The following is a 15,996-nucleotide window of genomic DNA, read 5'->3' on the forward strand; positions in this document are numbered from 1 at the left end:
GAGAAAAAAAAAGTTACTTGAAAGATTCAATTAAAAAAAAAAAAAAAAAAAAAAGAGAATAGCGTCCGTTGAGTGGAAGAAAAATATTAAACGATTGATTTACGGCTCAAGCTCATTATAAGGGGGTAACAAGCGTGTTAACACGTTGCCAAAGTTACACATCACGCCGTTATAATAAGCCAAGAAACGACAGATATCTTTAAAAAAAAAAAAAGAAAACTAAACATCGTCCCTAATAAAGAAAATGACAACTATGGCACAATTAAGAAAACCTCCTTTAAACTAGGTAGGAAAAACGTACAACTCGAGTTTTCCTTCGAAAATCAAAAGTCGAGTTGTCATCAAGAGCCAATAGACTTACTCCTCCCCCAAACTTTTCAAATGGAAATTGCTTTGTAATTTATCTCTGTGACGTCTCAACGTGTCGACAACTTTCCTGTTCTCCCTTATTTTCAAAATATAAAAAGTTCTCTGACCTGTTAAGGAAATAACAATCCGGAAAGCAAAATCAAAAAACCAAAAATGTCGTTGACAAGGTACTGCTGTCAAATGATCAGCACTTTACGACCAACTCATCCGAAAGTTCCGGCGATCAATTTTCTTTGAGTTCTCCAAACTCAGCCACAATGAGCACGAGCGCGCACACACACTCACAAAACACGCACATTAAATTTCAATATCAGCCGAAAGAGCGCTCGAAAGATGCGGGTATTTTAAACTGATTGAAACAAAATCAAGTTGGACATCCGGCGCAAAACGTCGCTTTTCATTCAATAGGGAATTTTAAGAAACAAAACAAAAACAAAAACAAAAAACTTGAAACCTTTTTCGGGACGTTGTTTCTGGCACGAGAGTCACGAAGCGACTGGTGATCCCTCCGACTGCATCGTAGTACATCGTTTTCTCACCCCACCCCTTACTACAAGTCCCAAAGTCGGATACATCCCTCCCCAACGTGTGTGTGTGTGTGTGTGTGTCTGAACGAGAGATAGGGGGGGGAAAAAAAAGAAGGTGGAGAGGAAGGACGAAGAATTAGAGAAGGGGGCAGGGCACACGGTGGATGATCAACATCGTCCCGGCCAACATATTCGTGGCCTTGTGTGTATCTTCACGAAAGTTACGTACAGATAGGAAGCAAAAAAAAATTGCGCGTTTGTGCGCAGGCTCACCTTGCTCTTGTTTTGGATGAACCCCACGCCGCATGTGGGATTTCACGTTGGAACATTTGGAATGGGATGCTGTTTATTTAGGCATATCTTGATTTTTTTTGTGGTGTAATCCCATCGTTTGTATTTCTTCTTTGATTGCCGTGTCTCTCGTTTCAATATTTGACCAGCAAATTAACTTCGGTCCTAGAAAAATATAGAGAAACAAATTATTTAGAAAGATCCGTCCAAAAAACTTGTAAAATTATTCAATAACATAAACGATTTGTGAAAGCCAACATTTAAGTTTAGAAAAGGGAATTTTGAATCGAAAAAAAAAAAATTATTGGCGATGTCGAGATTAGCAAAGTGAGTCCGGCACACTCAACGCCTTCGACTAGTTTACAGAGGAAATCCAGCGTTTCTCGAGAGCAACAACAAGAGCCCAATGCTAAACAGTTTCTAAAGCCAATGTCAATATTGACGCGTGGCAATGTCGCTCCTCAAGAAGAACTGGTGGTGAGTCGTCCGACTCACTAAATCGAACCAACACGAAAACTTTTGCCTTCAGCCAACAATAGAAAATACAATCATCTTAAATTGCATTTTTTTTCAATTACTTATTTCATGTGTGGGAATAACTTGGCAAGATAATGTCGCATTGAAAATCGATTTGTCTCATGAAAAGTTCAAGTCGTGTGTCCACCAAGTCATTTGATGGTGTTCTCCAATTCAAGTAAAACCTGCCACCAACGGACTTTGTGACCGAGTTTCTTCTTAACGTGCAACTAACCCGGGAGGCGCAAGATCGACCGCAGCAACATAAAGCGCTGCCCGAAATTGTTGTGGCTTTGCGACACGGTAGCCCCCTCCCCAAAACAGTTTGACGTCAACCGGTTCCGCAATACGACGCATCGCGAAAAACACAAACGCGGTGTATTTATTATTATTTTTTCTTTGGTGTGCATATATACGTCTAAATAGCAATACTATTTATATGCACTATAGACACAAAACACGGACGTTGAATAGAAACGATCCGACCCGCATAAAAGAGAGAATGTCCAGACGCCCGACATTCATGTACAGCACGTTTGATTGATCGTATAGATGTAAAACCAACGTGAACCCCTGTGCATGCAATATCCAGGTATGATGCTACGTTATTACAGCGCATCATTGCACACAAACAACTTTTGGGGAGAAAAAAAAATCCAAAATGAGGAAGATTGATGGTGCAAGCGCATTAATGGGACTCTCTGTTGATTGAACTAGAACTCAATCTAGTCTTCTTTTTACTAATATTTAAAAAAAGCTTTGAAAAAGAATCAAATCCTATTCGAGAAAATGAGCGACATGTTTCAAGGGCTTCATTGTCATTGATGAGACATTTCTGTAAAAATGATAAAAATTGCGAGAATTTCGCTTATAGGATCCATTGTTGTTGTTTCCCTGAAAAGGATTTTCTTGTTACTCGTTTAAAATCATCAACAATGTAGGTGCACGAATACGAAAAAGGACAGCTGCTTGTAAAAAAAAAACACACAAGGAAGAATACAATACGCTAAATGTAGACGCATTATGCACGTAGCCAATTATGTATAGCAAACGCGCGAAAAGTAATGAACAACAAGGTAAGCATAATAACGTCCGAACGGCAAATAGACGAACATGGCATATAGTTCAAACGCCGGGCGAATTGGAATATGCCTCCAGCCAACTCCAGTCAGACTGTTTATACACGGCGAAAACGAAATTACAACTACTCGCAACAGAACACACACACACACACACTAGATTTGCCGTTTCATACAATTTAATGCAGTTACACCTCGTTCGTGAGCGGGAATCGTTTAAACGTATCCTAGTCCCGAGGAACGGAAAAGAATGTGTTCCTTTTTACATGGCCAATTACGTATGCATAAAAACGGTGCGAAAAAACACACGAGCCAGATCGTCAAAACTATATTGGCTTACAAATGCAATTTCAGCTCGCGCTTTATTACTTTGGGATTTGAAAAAAACAAACGAATTACATAAAAAAGAAAGCAACGATTTGCAAAGAAATTACGGAGCTATTACACCTGACGTGATCCCGTTTATTTACATTTGAAATCAGATATTTTAGCTTCAACACGGCCATCATTGGATGACCTACGAGCAAACGGGTCAAACTCGTAAAAATAGGATCCCTTTAAGTTATATCACGGCCTAAACCCGAAATCGATACATTTTGGCAATTACACGACATCCAATAATTACGTAAGTTTTGACCAACACGAGTTATCTCTTGCACTGCCCGAGCCAAAAGTTGCACCAGATAAGTATAGCTGTTTTAGACGATATGCCCATCAATCTTTAAAAAGGCTAATCGGTTCGATTACGACTCTGATTGTTCTTATTAACTAGCGCAAAACGCGGGCCGTGATTCAATCAATGTAACTTTAAATACGAACGGACACGCAACTCAAATCCATCGTCTCCTTCTAATTACGTATGGACGTTAGATGACGGATCCGCTGAAGGTTAATCGCATCTTTTTTTCAATTGTGAATGAAGCATCGATGCTCACGTCCCCCTATCTGTCAAGTTTTATTTGGCAGACGGTTGGCGCTCATCAAATCTCAAAAGTTTGCAAACAAATCTTCGAAGCGCACAAACTTACAGACACGTCGATGTGTACTTTATAGCCGTCATATTTTTTTTTATTCAAATTTATGCAGAAAAATATTTTCTATCGAGACCCTTCAGTATCTTTTTTTTTTTTTTCGCAGAATACTTTGAAATGGATGTTTATAAAAGGCTTTCTCAATGGAAGGAGGGGGGGATGACAATTTGAATAAAAGGCCATGGAATCAACAAGAGCGTGCCATCCGGAATGATTCGGATGTCGTAGAGGACAAGTCAAAGAAACAAAAGAGATGATTGTACACTGTGTTTGGGCCATAGGATATGGCACAAACTACTTCCTTCTTCTTCCTACACATACAAAACTAGCGCATTTTTTTTTTTTACTGCATCCTGAAGGGCTGAATCTCCAGTTTCCGGATACCGGAAGAAACACAAAAAAAGTTGAAAAGATAACATACAACAGGATAGATATAAGAAGTCGGACTAGGTCCATCAAATAGCAATCATCATCGTCCAAAAACTGAGGGAAAAAAAGAAAAGAAAACTAAACAAAGTTATATGGTACCAGCAGCTATTTCGATCCCCCCCCACCCACAACATCAACGACTTCTCCCAAGTCCCGATGGAGGTCAGCCTATAGCAAATATCCCAAAAGGACGACCCTTTTATTTATTTTTTGCTAGTCGTCGTCTATCGTTTTGTACAAAAGAGGATTACATTCTACATGTTACTCTAACCACCATCCAATTAACTGGATATATATGGGCGAAAGGTACTATATACAAACACGTACATTTGCAACCAGACAACAACCAAAAAGCAAAAAAAAAAAAATGTCCCAAACATATAGACTGTCCAAAACTCTGTGCTTTTCCCTTGTGTCTACATGTTGGGGGGGAATGAAAAGCGAATGGATGATGGCTATGACCCCCTCTCTTCTTCTGGAGATTATAATTACAACAACTCATGGAGGCCGTCAGCGTGATTTCTGTTCGCGGCAGACGGTCAAGAGAGCCCATTGGACAGTTTGACACACAACTGGGAGACCATTCTTTTCAAATAATTAATCAACAGAGCCTTTACGATGTCCTATAGCCTATAAATTAAAAAGTATAGACTCGGAAAGCACTCAGCTTCTATCGGGACTAAATGATTCACGTCGTCCTTTAGACGTTTGTTGTACAGATCTTTAAATAGCCCAACGAATCGAAATCATTGACAAAATCGCAACATCAAAATGATGCAACTTTTTCAATTGATTATCGAATTGTTTTTATTTGTAAAAATAAAAAAATGTCGTGACGAAGACATTTTTTTTTAGTTGTATAAATGATGGTCGGCCATTGTTGATGTGTGTTTCGACACAACCGACAATCATCGCCGTTCTCAGTTGGATGCAATAAACACAGTCACGACTACATTTTTTCCCTTTGGGATGTCCAGACACAACCGCCAAGAAACAAATCGATAACTCCCAACCCACCCCAAAAGTCTGATGCTCCCGATATATACGTGACACGCTGCGGGATCGAGACAAGCGCAAAACTGCCAACAATATCGACATGATTTATCTCGGCTCTCTGCTTTTTTTCTTTTTTTTTCGTAAGATCTCAGCCAATTTTTTTTCCCTTCCCTACCCCGCTGAGATTTGTAACGGCTTTCAGCAAACAGGAGGTGGCATTCAGTAAGAACATTCTTACGAAATACAAGTATTTACGTATATCAGGCACGCATTTGTTGTCTTTAACGCGCGTCTTGTCGGACATCCGGTAGCATCCGGAAGCCGGGTAATACGTTAGGCAGACAACACTTGACTATAAACATATTGGGGGGGGAAGCTCCATCTTCTTGTATGTTTCAACAATTGCATTCCCTCTTTTTTCGTTTGTTTTGTTTTTTTTTTAAAATGCGATGAATAAATCAGAGCAAAAATCGGATAACAACAAATCAAAGCCAGAGGCCCATCTACACGTGGTTTGCCACTCTAGATAAGAAAAAAAAGAGACTTACTTGATGTATCTGCATAGTCCATTCTTCCGTTCTTGAAATCCGGCTCCAAAAAAATTTGAATTTTTTTCTACGTGAACGTGCCCGAAATCGCGTGACAGATGACTTGTCTCGTTGGTGGTGAAAGATTTTGTCGGCGTCGAATACGGAAGTGCCCGCCCATCTCTTGAAGAGAAAAGGAATCTATAAAAGAAATAAAAAAATATATAAGTTATCTTCCACTTGGCTTTTTTTTTCTATGTGTGTTCTTTTTGGCTGCTGAACGACTCGCCTCAGTGAGCATGAGATGGTGTCGTGCATCACGCTCAACTTGAGTGTCATTGCAACCCTCTATTTTTCTATTTAGATGTTACGTCTACATTACAGGGGTTGGATTCGTCTTCTCATTTTTGTTGAAATTTCGCTATTTATTAGGCTACGCGTACATCGATGGGACTTTGAAATTTAGAAAGCATTACTAAACATTTTTTTTAAGGGATAAACAGAAGCCATAAAAAGGGTCTTAATGGCAAAAATATAAAGACAAATTTGACGCAATGGCTCTTGAACTTTAGATTAGAGCGACGACATTTACCCGCCATTTTCGCAAACAACTTTTTGCACTTATATAGACAATCCTCGCGGGTTGTGTGGAGGTTAACCATTATTAAGATACTAATTGTTGGTTCAGCCACAAGGGTCTAGAAATAAATGAAGAGACCAAAAGACAAATACATGAAGAAAAATGGCTCCATAACCGAAACTAAGTGTGGCACTCGTAAATGCATTATTGCGAAAAGCCGTGCACACCGCAAAACGAAAATCATTGAAGATTCTTTTGACGTAATAAATGATCAAAAAAAAAAAAAAAAAGGGAAAAAAAAACAAAAAAACAAAAAAACGCAAGGATATTATCAAGCAAATTCACTTGCTTTTTTCTCATCGTAAGAGGAGTGGATAATTGAATTAATTTCTACTCACTATGGCTCTCGCTTTCCCATCTTCCTGCTTTTATATTTTCTTGCCTTTATCTTTTTCTATCTTTCACTCTCCATCCATCTTCCATATATATATTTCCTGTTTGGGCACAGGAAACCCATCGGGCGGTGGTGCCATGTTTCTTTGATTCTGTGTGAACATGCCATCCGCGTGTGTACATGTACACATCCAATAAATATCGAAAGAATATATAAGACCAGCAAGACGAGGCAACCTCAAAAGATTTACTAAAGTGAGTAGCCCATTTGCTGGCACAGTGCCTAGCAGCAGATAAATAAAAAAGATAGAAATACAAACCAAACATCTTTCCTTCAATCCCATACATCCGCCAACGCGCAGATAGATAACAAGCAACTATACAAAAAAGAGAAGGGGAAAAAAAGAAGCACGCACACAGCCTACACATTTAATTATCTCTCTCTCTCTCTCTCTACGAAAAAAGATCCTTAAATTGGCCATATAACCCTTCAGTCTAATGTCGTCCGACAAGCAAAACAAAGCGGACAAGAAGGCTAACATGTAAAAGCTTTAATAGGAAGACAATCTAACAGGGCCCTTTATGTTTGTAGTAATGCAATATTTTCGAAAAGGGAGGGGGAAAACTAAAAACTAAAATAATAATTCTACGTCGAAAGTGGTTCCCAGCACCTTGTTACCAAGAGAAGACCGGCTGCTCGATGGATAAACATCCAGCTAAAGGCAAAGCTGGTAACTCGATACCGCCCGGGTAGTGTTCAAACACAGCACGAAAGCTCCCCGGGATAGATCCAAATACGACAACAAACTTATCTGGTGTATACACTTTAGTACGTAAGCTTTAAATGAAAAAAATTAATAATAAAAAGAGTCCAAAATTGAAATCATTGACGCTCTATATACAACGTAAACGATAGAGTCCTCATCAATTGGAAAAGATGTAAAAACAGGTCACGTATACAAACAAATACGTTGCTTGTCTATTCTTGGAAATGCGTCACATTGACACTATCTCTTTAAGAATAGGTGCAATGGTGCATTGGATCCGTTAAGATTCACACAAAGAATCGTCTCTTGCGACACGGTTGCACTAGAACGCTCATCGATTTTCAAATCCTCGAATAAGAATCGGAGAATAACAAATAAAAAAATAAAAAATCTTTAGGGGGTAGATTTTCATCTCGACTATGGACGGAGACAATCACAATAGAGTTTTGTTTTCAAGCTGCAATGATTTTTCTGATATGATGAACAAACACGACCTTTCCTTTTAAAAGCAATATCAGCTACCCCTACACCGATATACGTTGACGTCAGCGGCCTTATTTCATTTGTTTTGTTTTTTTGTTGTTCAGTTCGGATTGAAATCGATTCCAGATCGTTTAGCAATAAGACAGAAATCGTCTCGTTTTCCGTCCATGTGTACACCTTGTTCGAGAACAACGAGACCCATCTGTTAGATCCGTACGTTCCAACCCTCGAACAACTTTGGATATTAATAAATCTATTGTCTTCCGAGTTGCTTATTTTAAGCATAAGCGTCGGTTATTGGGTGACATTTTCTAATAAATGAAAACAAAATGTTGGGCAAGGTGAAAATCGAAGTAAGCGCAAATTACACCACGATTTTAAAAAAAGTATGTTGATTGATTTTGAAACAAGGTCGAGTTGGAGTTACGCACAGATTTCAAGTTGGTAAAAAAATAATAATGTGAAAAATGGAACCGAAAATTTTTCAACAAGTTGGAAACGATGAACTTTGTTTTGCAACAACGTAGGTAGAAAAGTTACAAGCCGAATAACAAAAAACTGACTTTCCTAATTTATTCAGCATCAAGAAACGTCAAATTCAACATCGTCATCTATCCTTTTTTTTCTTGTTTCATTTTTGTTGTTGATCAATATTATGACTAGCTCTATTAATTTCTCGTATTAACCTTACGCATACGATGAAACTCACAGAGTGCACGGAGAAAAGTAACTCCAAATGTACTGCAAAGCTGAAGAGTTACTGGACTGTAAGTGAACAGGTTTTTCCTGACGAAAAAGGTCAAAAACTTTGAACTCAACAGCAGAGTCCATGTTTTTGCATGCCCTAAACCAAAGGATAATTGCGTCTAGATGAAAACAATAGGTCCGCTAAACAAAGAATACGGACAATCGTGTCCCTCTAGGATAAAAAGGGTTAATGAACCGTACTACTCTATAAATAATAAAATGAGAAACAAAACAAACAAAAAATCTCAATTGAAATTTTCCCCTTCTTCTTTAGCAATATTAAATTCGCAATTGGATGTGATGGTGCTATAAGCAAATCTTGTTACTTATATCCTCGCGTTTTTGGACTTATAAAAATGAAGGGGAGGGGATAAAACTACACGAGGATTCGTCTGGCCATGTACGCGCTCCAGCCAAAAATGATTACGTTTTTTTTTGTTTTGTTGTTGTTTTTGTATTATAAGTGAATAATACTTTGCCTTTCGGACAAAATTGGCACGACAACGGAAACCTTATTTATTACATCACAATATCCGGGTGGGTTTAGGGATTGCAAGAGGGTTAAAAGAATGCCCAAAAGGCGGCACGACCACTAAATCTTTTTGTCCATTTTTCTCTTGTGTATGCTAAAACCAAACAAGATTTCCCTGTAGCCTGGCCAATCCTTTTTCGCCATATCAAATCAAAACAAATAAGGAATAGAACAAAAAACAAAAAATATTAGCAAGGATTACTCGTTTTTTTTTGTGTTTTTAGATCAAAAGTGTTGTAGAAATACTAATGTACACATCTCCACTTAATCCTCTTCTCAGACGTAAATAATAAAAGACCGGAAGTCTATGACAAAAAAATTAAATAAAATAAAATAAAGATGGGGAGTTGTCTACAAGGTGAAGCGGATAAACACCCCCCGCGTCTAGACTTGAAGTTGTTTTCGGCGAATGCGTTTCTGATTTGGCTTTGATTAAATCATGACTTTTGGAGCTGGCCAAGTTTAAACATGTGCAGAGGACGTTGAACTCGAAAATCTCATAACAAAAAGGTTTTCCTTCTCGAAAGGATTATGAAACTGGATTTTAATGGATAATTCAATTTTTCCGAAAGGTAGTTGACACTTTCGAAAAAAAAAGGAGCTTTCCGATGACGCCATTAAGAAAGTTTGGCGACTGGTTTATTCCACTTTCCACATGTCAATTTCGGATTAAGAAAAAAAGAATCAAAACTAGTATTTCTTGGTGAAAGCGATGTCGTTAAACAATCAACGCATGGCAACAAACCTCATGTTTCCAAGAACTTTTAAAAACAAAAGAACCAAACACGAAAAAACTTCGTTCACGTAACAACCAATTGATATGTGGAAAGCGGATGGAGTTAAGTCGAACAACAAACATGTATGTTGAGACACAGTTCAACAACCTTTAGATCTAAAGTGCAAATAAAAACGTGTGAGGTATCATTTTTCCTTGATACAAATAACATTTTTCTCCGACCCCCGCAAGTTTAGCAAAAATAAAAACCATCTCCCGTGTACAAGAGGAAAGAATCCGGCATACGTGAACATCTCGCGGGATTGCACAACGTACGTGACGAGAGAGACAGAAAGCCAGTAGTGAGACGATGACCGATTCCATCAAGCTTTTACGTATTTCTTTCTAGTGCAGCCATTTGTTCTGTTTTATTTTTAGTCATTTTTCTTCCCCCCCCCTCCCTTCGCACACGAGCTTTTATTCTCATTTACCACACAAACGCAGTTTGTTTCCTCCATTATAAGTGGCTACATTTCGCGTTTGTTTTCGTCATCTTTCTACAATGCGGTACAACGCGAAGAAAAGAACAAAAAGAAAAGGTGGAAAGAGAACGTCATTGTTTCTTTACACGCGTCTTTGAGTTTTGAAGATCTTTTGGCACCGCGAATTGTATCGATGTTATTAGGCAGAAGAGCACATCAAAGAAGCGGTAATGGAAAACGAGAAAAATTCTTCATTGTGTTCATTAAACAAAAACAACAGAAATGGACGCGTATTATTGATTTTAGTGCTCGCAAGGCGAAGACAGAAGAAAGCTCGTTAAATCTGATTAGCACTTTCCTCCTTTCTTGTGTCTGTGTGTGCGAATGTGGAAGAGACACCAGCCAATTTTTTTTTGTCTCCCAAATTCCTCTCTTTTTTTTTTGCAACACGAAACAAAAAAGTGGGAAAGAAGAAGAGAATGCCACACAATAAGCTCTTTTAAGTGCTTCCTTTTTTTTAGCTTCTCTTCCCGTGCGCTTGCGTTCAAAATTAGTCCGTTAGGTAAATTAGGTAGTTAGATTTTTTTTTTACTCGCTCTCTCTCTCTTTATATTGCCTAACTGAAATGGATGCACTACTGTGTTGGCTCTGAAGTCGGATTGCATTTTCACGGTCTATTAGTGGCGCAAAGGACAAAGCTTATTATTTGTTACACTCAAAGTCGTACGATAGATGTCACTAGCACCGCTAAGGAAACCGAAAGTTAAAGAAAAAAATATTTTGATTTTTCACTTTTAGTTTCCTTCTGCTAGTACTGCTGTGTAATGTAATCTCTTTATTGATCCTTTGATCTCTTTCACTTTTCTAGTCGTCAAGTTTACGAATTCTTCACAGTGACGCATTAATTGGTCTCCATTGCGCACCTCGACTGACAAACGGGGTGCTGTTGTTTTTTTGGTTTTTTTTTGTACTTATTATGCGTAGATTCGTACTTGAAAAGATAACTCTATTTGCTACTATCATGCGAGATTGATTGTCGATATTTACATGTCGAAGGTTACGACTGATTAGATCATAGACTGCTTTTTTCATCACTGTCTTTTTAGACCACATTCTGATAACTTCAACTCTAAACCAGTTACTGCCTTTTGGTAAGTACACAAGGCAAAGGAAAGTCAAGTAAAAAAAAGTGGGAGGGATAACCCAATTTGATTTTTCAAGGTTGCCTGACTGGTTTCGTTGCTTTTGAATTCCTTGATCAGACTACCCAACAGCCTTTCCCTTCATTTGTGCCAGTCTGCTGTAGAAGACAAAGTGTACTACACCAGGACGTGACCATTAGCCAAAATGCCTGGTGTGATTTCAAAGCACCTAACACAGCTGTCTTCTGCAACGGGAATACCTGAAACATCTCTGCATCGTGCCATTTGTGTTGCTGTTGTCGCTTTATACTATGGAAAGATCATCCACCCAAAGCTCGTCAGCCTTATGGCTCAAAACTCAACCCTCAATCCAAAGAGAGCGGCAAGGAAAGATCTAAACGACAACAAGCAGGATGTGTTAGCGGAACAAGACTCAACAGAGGCTGCAATCAAGAACATTGAAAAATTGGGATTGCAAAAAGAAAACCAAAAGAAAAATCCAACAGTCAACAAGGCCTTTCTATTCCAACTACAAAAACTGTTGAAGATTATGGTACCTAGTGTATGGTCGCGTGAGTCAGGAATTCTCACCTCGCACACGCTGACCTTGATAGTGCGCACCTTTCTGTCTATATACGTGGCCATGCTGGAGGGTCGCATGGTCAAGTATATCGTTCGCCGAGATGTGAAAAATTTTTCGTTTATGCTACTACGATGGCTCCTCGTTGCTCTACCCGCTACTTTCATCAACTCCATGATTCGCTTCCTCGAGTCTCACCTGGCCATGAGGTTCCGCACGAGGCTAGTGAGATACGCTTATAAGCTTTATTTCGACCATCAAACCTACTATCGCGTGAGCAACCTGGACGGTAGATTGGAAAACGCCGATCACTGTAATTGAAACTATATTTTTTGAAATTTCATTTTTTAAATGTTTCAAATAATATGGTTTTTATAATTCTTTATTTTTTGCCCTTCCCGCGTCGGATGCAAAGGTTTAACTGATGATATCACGGCCTTCACGTCTTCCGTTGCCCACCTGTACTCCCACCTCACGAAACCTATTCTAGATCTGGTCCTTATCACCGTCTCACTCTACAACATAGGAAAAGGGATGGGAGGCTCAGGGGTACCGGGTATGAAATCGACATTCATTTGTTCTAGCTACTATTTGAAGAGCTATCAAATGATAACATTTCTTGTTTTCTTTTTTTTTTTTTACATGAAAAGGACCTCTCTTGGCAGCAACTGTTATCTTCCTGACGGGCCAAATATTGAAGGCCGTTTCGCCTAAATTTGGAAAACTTGTAGCCGACGAAGCAAATCTTAAAGGATACTTGCGCTACATTCATTCACGAATCATCGCCAATGCCGAAGAAATTGCATTCTATAATGGCCACAAGGTATCGTCAACCTGATGTCCCTCCAATGATAAATCGTTCGTTTTCTTTTTTCTAAACATTACCCTTTGAGGCCCTTAGGTTGAATTGAATCATTTGAATCGAGCCTACAAAGCCGTCTGCGACCAAATGATATCAATTTTCTCCCAAAGACTGTGGTACATTATGCTGGAACAATTTCTAATGAAATACGTTTGGTCGGGAACAGGAATGATCATGGTCTCCATTCCTATCATTCTCGGCAACAAAGGTACGACAAGGTCAATGCGTACGACCAACATTTCAGTTGATTTACTTACGATTCATTTAACCCAGATCCGGAAAATAGCAAAGACGGAGGTGTCAGTGCTCGAACGCAATATTTCACAACAGCCAAAAACATGTTGGCCTCTGGCGCTGACGCCGTAGAACGTTTGATGACATCCTACAAAGTACGTCAACGCCCCACCCCCCAAAGCACATAGTTCTAATAAAGTTGCCTTCTAATTGGAAACTAGGAAGTTGTGGAGCTGGCAGGCTACACGTCGCGCGTTGGAAACATGCTTGATGTCTTCAAAGAAGTCGGACAGGGTCAATATGAAAAACCATCCATCAAGGGCAATTCGAAATCGGGTCAGAGACAGTGGGAAACCCTTCGATTGACAGTGAAACACGGAGTTCCCGTAGCCACCGGTAAACGATAGTTACAGGAAGTTGAAATTGAAACCCATAAATGTCTTAAAAAACAAACAATAAAAATCCATTTATGACAGGTGAGTTAACTGAATATTCCGACGGAGTCATATCACTGGATGATGTTCCCATCGTAACACCCAATTACGACGTCGTCGTGCCGTCCTTATCCTTGAAGGTATACACAACCCCAATCGAATAACAACGCGCAATTTATGGCGTAAATCTTTTTTTTTTTTACTTTCACTTGATGACGCTAGGTCGTCAAGGGTATGCATCTCCTGATAACAGGACCGAATGGTTGCGGTAAAAGTTCCCTGCTGCGTATTCTTAGCGGTTTGTGGCCGGTGTATAGAGGCAAGTTGCACAAACCCCCGGCGGAGGACATGTTCTACATCCCACAACGGTAGGCCCCTTCATTTTTTTAAAATCAAATGCGCTCTGCGAATGAAACATTTTGATCGCCCATTTTGTACTTAACGTGCCATAGGCCCTACATGTCCATCGGCAGTTTGCGGGACCAGATTATTTACCCCGACACTTTGGAAGAAATGAAAAACAAGAAAATGACCGACAAAAACTTAGACATGATTTTACAACAAGTGCACCTTGCCCACATCGTTCGTCGCGAAGGCGGCTGGGATGCTGCCGCTGATTGGAAGGATGTCCTCTCAGGCGGCGAAAAGCAACGCATGGGGATGGCTAGGCTATTTTATCACAAGTAATTATTTTTATAACTTGATTCGTCTCCCCTCTTTAAAAAAAAAACAGCAACCTGATACGTTTCTTAATAGGCCACAATTTGCCTTACTCGACGAATGCACTAGCGCAGTCAGCATCGATGTCGAAAGTCAGATTTATCAAGCCGCCAAAGATGCTGACATTACACTCCTAACCATAACGCATCGTCCATCTTTATGGTGGGTCAAAACGGCAACAAGTCAACCGAAAATTCTCGTTTACTTGGAATTGTTTACAGGAAATTCCACACGCATCTGCTTCAGTTCGACGGAGAAGGCAACTGGACATTAGAGCCATTAAACACTGAAACAAGATTGACGCTTAAAGAAGAGAAACAACGCCTGGAGGCACAATTGTCTGGCATTCCTCGTATGCAGGATCGTTTGCAGGTACAGTTATTACCTTGGTTTAAATTGAGACGCAGTTTTTCTAATAACTGATTTTTTGAACAAAAAAACAAAACAAAAAAATCAAAAGGAATTGTGCGTTCTTTTGGGAGAAGATTCTACGACACCCGATTCTCAAGAAGCCGAGACGAGTTCTTCCGATTGATTTCATCCCACCTAATTTAGTTCAATCCTTTATATATAGCTATTGAAAATATTTCAGCGACCTTGCCCTCTTAGTCAGTTTTGATGCATGATGGTACAATCGATGTGGTGTGATAGCGCATTTTATAGTCCTCCAGTCGTTCAGAAATCGCATTTTTGGGTTCTAGATTTAGACAGAATTACCCTTTACTTCAAATTGAATGTCCCTTAGTACTTTTTCTTTTCCAGTTGAAAACCTAGAATCAGTTTATATTCCTTCTCTCCCAAATGTTGTACTAGTCCATTTCGACGGACGTTTTCCCCCCGCCGTATTACGGTGTGTTGCGTAAAGTCTGTCGTTATTTTAAAATATAATTTAGTAATTGTTCCTGTTGCTGCAAATGACGCAAATTGACGTTTGCCAGGATTGTTTTCAATAGAAGTTCTCTACATTTTCGCAATTCAAAATTGATCCCATTATTAAGATTAAAACCAATTCCCCATTTCGGCTAGAGGATTACAAGATAAACGAGGCGGCTACTAGAAAAGGTTTAAAGGAAAACACGAGAGGAAAAGAAAAGAAAAACGAAAACATTCCGCGCCAGAATCTAATTGAGACATAATATTGCAGCACGTAAACATATTAGCCCCAATTACGAAGCCAGAAAACATCGTGCCATCGTTTCAACTTGAGGAACTCGCATGGATCGCCTGTTTCTTTAAAAACGAATTAGCGTGAACATTTTACTATGTCGGTCACTTTCCCCATGGGCATCGCTTGATCTTTGTACAACTCGCATTCTACTTGCCTAGTGTTGGTAAAATATACAAATTATGCTGTGACAGAAATGGTGTAATCTTTAACGATACTCTTTGTTCTTTTAACTTTGATTTTATTGTAATAAAAATGTGTTGGCACATGCGCGCAAATGTCGCGATGTGATTTGTGTGATTCTTCCCCAGTCGATCACGGAGGAAGCATCTACAAACAAGATACAAGTGCTGCCATCTAACGCTCGATTTTGATAAAGCTTGGGCGACGATAGC

General features: G+C 39.3%; 2 protein-coding genes across 9 annotated transcripts in view; one reads left to right on the forward strand and one right to left on the reverse strand.

Moving 5' to 3' along the window:
- The window catches only part of LOC116928832 (zwei Ig domain protein zig-8), a 44,456-nt gene that overhangs the window by 21,415 nt on the left and 7,045 nt on the right, over positions 1-15,996 (reverse strand). For 4 of the 6 annotated variants that reach the window (XR_006650774.1, XR_006650773.1, XM_045178353.1 and 1 more), the window contains exons 3-4: positions 5,787-5,966; positions 1,170-1,352 (exon numbers count right to left, since the gene is read on the reverse strand). The gene's annotated coding sequence lies outside the window, so the exon portion shown is untranslated. Of the gene's footprint in view, positions 1-476; positions 927-1,169; positions 1,353-5,786; positions 5,967-15,996 lie in introns of those variants that run through there. The other 2 variants (XM_032935951.2, XM_032935950.2) reach the window with 2 other exon arrangements.
- On the forward strand, positions 10,539-15,792 carry LOC116928831 (ATP-binding cassette sub-family D member 2). 3 transcript variants are annotated; one of them, XM_045178352.1, is made up of 14 exons: positions 10,539-10,691; positions 11,571-11,615; positions 11,686-12,499; positions 12,602-12,742; positions 12,837-13,009; positions 13,088-13,256; positions 13,322-13,437; positions 13,504-13,678; positions 13,759-13,856; positions 13,939-14,084; positions 14,169-14,399; positions 14,473-14,598; positions 14,658-14,808; positions 14,897-15,792. In XM_045178352.1, the coding sequence occupies exons 3-14, from the start codon at positions 11,812-11,814 to the stop codon at positions 14,969-14,971; spliced, it is 2,289 nt and encodes a 762-aa protein (XP_045034287.1). In that variant the 5' UTR covers positions 10,539-10,691; positions 11,571-11,615; positions 11,686-11,811; the 3' UTR covers positions 14,972-15,792. The 3 variants fall into 3 exon arrangements, with proteins under 3 accessions (XP_045034287.1, XP_032791837.2, XP_032791838.2); XM_032935946.2 differs by lacking the exon at positions 10,539-10,691 and having other exon boundaries at positions 11,244-11,615; XM_032935947.2 differs by lacking the exon at positions 10,539-10,691 and having other exon boundaries at positions 11,244-11,615; positions 11,727-12,499.

This window comes from Daphnia magna, linkage group LG8 (genome assembly GCF_020631705.1).
Source record: "Daphnia magna isolate NIES linkage group LG8, ASM2063170v1.1, whole genome shotgun sequence".
NCBI classification, from domain to species: domain Eukaryota; kingdom Metazoa; phylum Arthropoda; class Branchiopoda; order Diplostraca; family Daphniidae; genus Daphnia; species Daphnia magna.

Coding starts and splice junctions, on each gene's coding strand:
- LOC116928831 (XM_045178352.1), top strand. CDS start 11,812: ATGCCTGGTGTGATTTCAAAGCACCTAACACAGCTGTCTTCTGCAACG. Junction 12,500..12,601: donor ATTGGAAAACGCCGATCACT/GTAATTGAAACT, acceptor TCGGATGCAAAG/GTTTAACTGATGATATCACG. Junction 13,257..13,321: donor TATCATTCTCGGCAACAAAG/GTACGACAAGGT, acceptor CATTTAACCCAG/ATCCGGAAAATAGCAAAGAC.